The sequence below is a fragment of the Pterocles gutturalis genome, unplaced genomic scaffold (assembly GCF_000699245.1).
Source record: "Pterocles gutturalis isolate BGI_N339 unplaced genomic scaffold, ASM69924v1 scaffold44998, whole genome shotgun sequence".
NCBI lineage: Eukaryota > Metazoa > Chordata > Aves > Pterocliformes > Pteroclidae > Pterocles > Pterocles gutturalis.
In genome coordinates this window covers 672-7,284 of record NW_010127297.1, presented here as the reverse complement: position 1 = coordinate 7,284, position 6,613 = coordinate 672, and the positions used below count along the sequence as shown (strand labels likewise).

At 40.0% G+C, this 6,613-nt stretch overlaps 1 protein-coding gene across 1 annotated transcript in view; it reads right to left on the bottom strand.

Moving 5' to 3' along the window:
* Window positions 1–1,929: 1,929 nt before the first annotated feature.
* The window catches only part of ZCCHC9 (zinc finger, CCHC domain containing 9), a gene marked incomplete at its 5' end in the record, with an annotated part of 5,352 nt that continues 668 nt past the window's right edge, over window positions 1,930–6,613 (bottom strand). Inside the window, 4 exons of the mRNA XM_010079231.1 lie at window positions 1,930–2,045; window positions 4,134–4,202; window positions 5,325–5,417; window positions 5,697–5,847. Of these exons, the coding sequence (XP_010077533.1) occupies window positions 1,930–2,045; window positions 4,134–4,202; window positions 5,325–5,417; window positions 5,697–5,847 (429 nt within the window). The remainder of the gene's footprint in view (window positions 2,046–4,133; window positions 4,203–5,324; window positions 5,418–5,696; window positions 5,848–6,613) is intronic.

The following is a 6,613-nucleotide window of genomic DNA, read 5'->3' as shown; positions in this document are numbered from 1 at the left end:
TTACGCAGAACCATAGACCTGCAGCAGCCGTTTCCTCAGGAGGAGAGCCTGCAGTCTGAAACCAGACCCTGCACCCCTCACTGTCTACACAACTGATCTGGGAAGTACTGGTACCACTTAATGCTTTTTGCGCTGAGAGAAATGTTTGTTGCAAAAGATTTGTCCACCTTAAAGTGATGCTGCTTTAAGCTTTAATAAAATAGTTACTTAAAATTCTGTAAATAATACTTGATTTGATCCCCATCTACTCCTCCATTTAAATGTGTGCTCTGATTATTATAAACTGAATATACATGCCCTGTCTTAATCAACTGATGCGCCTTTACATCCAGAACAGAACCAGAAAACCTAAAATAAGAGCTCTAACTCTTGTATTCTTTAGCAGTGTTTTATTAAAAATAACTGACATGTACAAATAGAATCCACACAGTTACATTCCTGTGTTTGTTTTTTGCTGTAAGAGAAGTACATTCCAAACCCATGGTTTCCGTGGCTGGTCCTAAGCATCTCAAAACCCAGTCCCGAGCTCAAGTTGGCTATATCTGGTGTTACTTCTGTATTCTCACCAAGGCGATGTATGGACCGTTTCTGAAGTTTTTAGAAGGCATGTTTAAGATTTTTGGGACGTGGAAGTACTGCATTTGTCCAATGGCAATGACCACTGTAGCAGAGGCCTGAGAAGCCTGATGGGGCGGGTGCCGGCCTACACAGCACTGCAGAGTGCTGCGCAGAGACCCCGCACAGCGCCTGCACACGTTGCCCAGGGCTGCATCAAGACACTGGTTCAGAATGAAGTGCTGCATGTGAGATGAGCTCCAGGTGCACCTCTCCAGTAACATCATGCTGCTTTGTTCATCTCAGATGAGATGATCATTCTGTGATCATCGCTGCCTGCACAGGCTGAATTACTACAGCTATTCAGAGAGCTATTGCAGTAACTCCATTCCGAGTTGGTTTTGTAACTTTTAAAAATATGTATCACTTTCTCTAAGGCTACAGTTTTTTGGGCTGCAGTTTCCACTTCAAAATAAATAAATCTGCCGTTAAGTAGGTACGTGCAATACAAAGCAAAGTTTACTCCCAACCCACCAAGGGATAGAAACACTGAAGATTTTTGAACACTTTCCTTGAAAAAAGTAAAGAAGCTAAGCAAGCTGCTCTTGCTCTCCAACTCTTTTCAGGTATATTTCACCACTGATAGCAGAGGAAGGGCATGATTCTGTTTCTATTAGTGAGCAAATACTCAAACAATCCAACCTGCATAAACTATCAGGTTAATGCATTTATGTATTTAGCTGAGCAGCGGTAATTGCACCCCCAGGCTCTATGGGCTGTAGGGTCTTCCTGGTAACTTTGCCACAAGACTGCTCCAGGTGGAACATACAGAGGAAGAAATAATTTTTTCCAAAACCAAACCAGAACCCAACAAGATTCTTTAGAAAATACCCACAATCCCTTTCAGAGAAATAGAGAAATAATCTTAGTAAGATCAGCATGACTGTGTTCCTCTCTGATACATAAAAGCAGCACTCACGGTAACAGTGCAGATCACTGAACTCCAGTGGTCATAGACCCCGTGATAAAATGCACATACCCTGTCTGGTTACTGCAACCAGATCCCCTTTACAAGAAGCAGCCAATTTCCCTCTTCAGAGAGCTGGCAGTGAGAGGGTATGTAACCCAGAGGGAAAGCTGTATTTCAGCAGAGATACATAAAATAAAATACCCATTTGCTGCATTTCTGTTGTTCGCCGATTTTCAGTAAGCTAGGTGAGTCTAGGAGGCAAACTGGAAAAATGGGGTGGAGAAAAAAACAACTTAGCTGCAGCAGTCTGCTTGATTTTCTGGAACCAGCAATCCACTCTGTGTAGTCTCTACTCAGGAGTGACGCAGTGCAGGCTAACTGTGGTTTACAGCCAAGAGAGGCCTTCAAAAGGCAACAACTTTGGGTACTTTCACTTTTGGTTTTTGCAGCTTTGGTGTTTCTGTTATTTCTTCATAATCTGCACTCATTCCAATGGCCCATCGCCCAACTGTAACCTGATCTGTAGAGTGAGAGACAAGAGATTATGGAAAGGCTAAGCATGACCATTGTATCAAACTTTCACATTTGAGGAAGATTTGGCCTGTAAAGGCCTGTCATTGATTCATCAAGGACCTATCCGTTTAGTTCTAGCTCTAAAGCCAACTCCCCTTACACAACTTTTTTTTTTTTAAATTGTGTTTTGTAAACTCCCTTTCTTCCCCCACACAGATTGTCAATGTTCAGAAATCATTACTGTTTTTTCCTGTCAGACTGGCCAAAGAAACACTCAAAGAGTATGCAGGCGATACATTAACTCTCTCTTCAGTCCTAGTAACTCTTATGATGAAGATTTCAGAATATATCAAGCAAAAACTAAACTTAAAGAGGCACAATAGAGAAAAATTTACATTTCTTAGTTCACATCCCTGTATATAATCAACACCATCTTCGTGCTGTTCAAATGCTATTCAGACCAATTAACACTCCTTTCTTAGAGTATCACTGCTAACCAACCTGTATCTTTTCCAAATGGTAATCTAATTTTGAGAGCAACAAATCAAATCATACCAGGAATATCCCATGGATAAATCAGTGCTTATTTGGATTAACTTCTGTATATTAAAGCAGGCCAAATAAGACCCCGTGAAGAATGACAAGCTAGTGCCTAAACTTCTTTGCCAGCTACTAGCTACCTTCCTGTAGTCTATCTAGAAGTACTTTGCACGACACAAAGTGATTTCAAAGAATATTACAATTCTTGCCAATAATGTCACAGTTCCAATTAATTTGACCATTTTTAAACAGCAAGACTAGTTTTGAAACATCAGCAGGAGGACTAAGATTTCCCTTGGGAAACTGAACAGCAGCTGTCAGTCTTCACTATAGACATAAAATTTCTCAAAAAAAGGGAGAAAAAAATTCTAGTTCTGCTTCACGTATAATTTAAGGCCCTACTGCCAGAAAGCCGAGAGACCTGCTCTTTTTTCAGCTTGTCTGCACAAAGACAGCAGCATTACAAATTGGCATTTGCTAGTTCCTGTTAATTGTCATGTACATATGCACACTGGTATTTCACACCAGCTTCTGGCTCACAGGCCTGGCATATCTTTTGCAGTGCAGAGGTGGGACCACGCGAGTCTAATGACTGCACCCTCACGTAGGTTTCTTTCAGGCTTTCAACTCAGCAGTCATCTGAGTGGGCGCTGCCCAACAATCCGCTAAGGCTGATGAGCTTGGGAAAATTTTAGCATCTTTCAATGTCAAAAACTTCTGTCAGTTAAGACTCAATCTCACTTGTTCTAAACTAGCAAAGCAGCATACATCTAGGATGTTACATACGGTCTCGGATGCAACAATATCATATACTGTTGCACTCTAAGATCAGATTCAGAAAACTGCTGAAGTATAGGCCTCTATTGCCTCCATAATTTTTTACATAAATTCCACAGAAGTGGCATATTACTAACACAAAAGTTCTATAAACCATGCAAACGAGGCAGAAAAATGCACAAATGAGTCACAACTTCAGTAACAGAATCATTCTTCAGACCCTTGTTTGATGCTTTTGCCTTCCTTGGTGCTGTTTTTCCTATATAATGCAATTTTTCCACCCACAGAGAAGTAAGCAGCTTATTAGCTGGTGAATCCAGCTGGACAGATCTGTCTCTTCTTTCTCTCCTGTCTTGAATGACTTGAACACTTGCCGGCACATGCAGCTTTTACAAGCTGCCAGCACCATCACCCTGCAACTGACATTATATTTGGTTCCACCGCTTCACACACACACCAACAGAAGAAACCAGTTTTGTTCTATAACTGCTAAAGTCGTGAACAGCAGCATGAATACTGGCTAACAAATACACAATAGCTCATATTAGCTTCAGAAACCCACAAACTAGATTTCTTTTTGAATGGAAAGTTCTTCTGCAATGCAACTTCACGCTTCCTCCATAATGTAAGCACTCATTCCCAAAGGAAGGTCACCTTTGCTAGCTGCAAGATCTCTTCTCAAACTCTTTTTTCCTGATCAAAGCCAGGCAAAGCAGTAAATAAGCATTACTCAGCTGTGCACTCAAAACTCGAGTCTGTACACTCCCCTGCATCTCACCTGAGTTCTGTTTTTCCGGACAGTCTTTTCTGAAGTGCTCCACAGAGCCACAAAGTCTGCAGCTGCCACCTGTTAAGATAGAAAGTTGTCACTCATCTAGGAAAAAAAAAATCACCAAAAAACACCAAACACAAAACAAACCCCCAACACTGCTTTGCTTTTGTTTATTGATAAATCTTGTTCTAGTTTTCTGTGGTGACAACCTGTAAATAAGATAAGGAAATGTCCCTATGGACAGGTCTGCATTCCTAGGCACAGTAATACAACGTCATGGAGCAGATACACAGGCAGCTTTGGAAGCCTGCAAACAGTTTCCTCTGTCTCTCTGACAGACAGAGCGAGATGTCTGTAATCACACTGCTCTGTAAAGCATCCACACTACAGATCCCAGTCAACACACACTGAATATTTCTGATTTGTTTGATTTGAAGTGCTCTTTTTGAGAAACAAGTTGAATTCTGCTTCAGAACTCATATTCAAAGGATCTTTTGAAATTAATAGGAGCTCCTGAGAGACAGGTAATCCAACTGCAAGTCCTAAGATAGGAAATATAAATTCTACTCATAATCCAAACATCTGAAAAAGTAGTGATTTTTCTTCCAATTTAACTGTGCGGTAAGATCACCCTTCTGAGTTTGCCAGACCTCAAGTTTGTAATGGGAGACAGAATGTTATTTGTTAGTGCCACCAGAAAAATCAGGCAGAGTACAATCTGAGTTAAATCTTCAAACTTGTATCACCTTTCTCATTACAGTCACTTAAAACAAAAATGTTCTTTTTCTAGTGACAGTCCTTGTTTTGCGTGAACACCTCCCAAAGTCTTAAGCTGTAGCATGAGAGTATGTTTTTACCACATACTTTGGTATATGTACATTGAAATACACATTGACTACATACATACAGCCTATTATGATCTTGTTTCTTTGTGTGCCTCTTGAAATTGTAAGCACAAGCAAGTTCTTACACTTTGCCTCTCATCTCATTGTTCAACACCAAGCTTACAATTAAAACAGAAGTCCCTAGGTAATCAATATTAACACCGAATTCCCCAGAACTGATCTGCTTTTACCAAGAGTAAAATGTACTGAGAAATTCTTTTAGTTGGATTCCCATTCACTTACAATATTACTTTGTTCTGCCACAGTCAAGTATGGAAAATGTGTTTTGGTTTCAGTAAACCACTACACTCACCTTCGGCATACAATCCTTTGGGATTATCTGGACATGACCTTGATAGATGCCCCACCTCACCACAGATGAAACATTTTGCATATGGAAATGCCCCTGCAAAATCCCACAGAGTTTATGATCCACATAAAAATGTCTGTAAAGTCACAGACAACTGTGAACACACTATAATGACTATATTATACTATACCATTATACTATAAACACTACACTGTCTCTTATACTGTTAGGTTCATTGTTATAATAGTGTGTTCCTTTAAACAGATTAACCTATCTCCTCAGAACAGTTAAATTACTAAAACACAAAGCTTGTATTTCAGTAGTCAGAAAACTCACACCAAAGCATTTTGAAAAATACAAATTTCTGAGACGTACCAACTGCTGGATCTATTTTTGCTTTGCATTTGCTGATGTCATGTTCTGTGGATCCACACCGGTAACAGATTCCCGTACCCATATCCTGACTTTCCAGTACCGCAGGACAATCGGCAACACCATGGCCAGGTTCTCTACAGTGGAAACATACCTTTGAAAATAAAAATTAAGTTATACTCATTTTCATGGGCAGTTCACATAGCAAAACATAGCACTTATGGGTGACATTACTAAAAAATTCACTTACTCCTGTTATCTGATTATCACCTATCACCAACAGACTTTTACTACGTCACTACTTCTGTTGGCTGAAACCTTGAGGGTACTATTGGATAAATATCTCTAGCACTGAGATTTGAGGTTACTCTAACATAAAAAGATTCTGTGAATGGCAGTCAATGAGCTGAAAATCCCAGTTTAATAAGGCTTTCTGGCTTTTTAGAATGCAAACATATCAAGGGATTTTCTCCTCAGGGAAAAACAGGTAGACACAAGAGACACTGTACCCTGTCACAAAATAACTGTCAGTGGTCTGTGCCATTAAATTGTATTATTATCGGTATTTTTCTTCTTTCACCAACACCACACTGTACAGGGTACTCACTCACTGACAAGCAAGTGCCCTGGAGGAATGATATGTGACTTCGACTACAGGACAGTTCCCCAAGCTCTTTAAGTGCTACTGCAGTAAGTGCTAAAGTCAATACAAGCAATGTTGCACCACTCCTACAACTTACTCATGAAAAACTTAGATATCTCAGAATAATTAGTAATAGACTCTCTCTGCTATGTTCTCAGATTACATTCAGCACAAGTTTCTACTGAATGCGTAAGTTTATTCTGAGATAACTGCTTTGAGACAGTCTCATTACAATGTCTGCTTGAGATCTCACTCCAATTGTCAAGCAGAAAATACT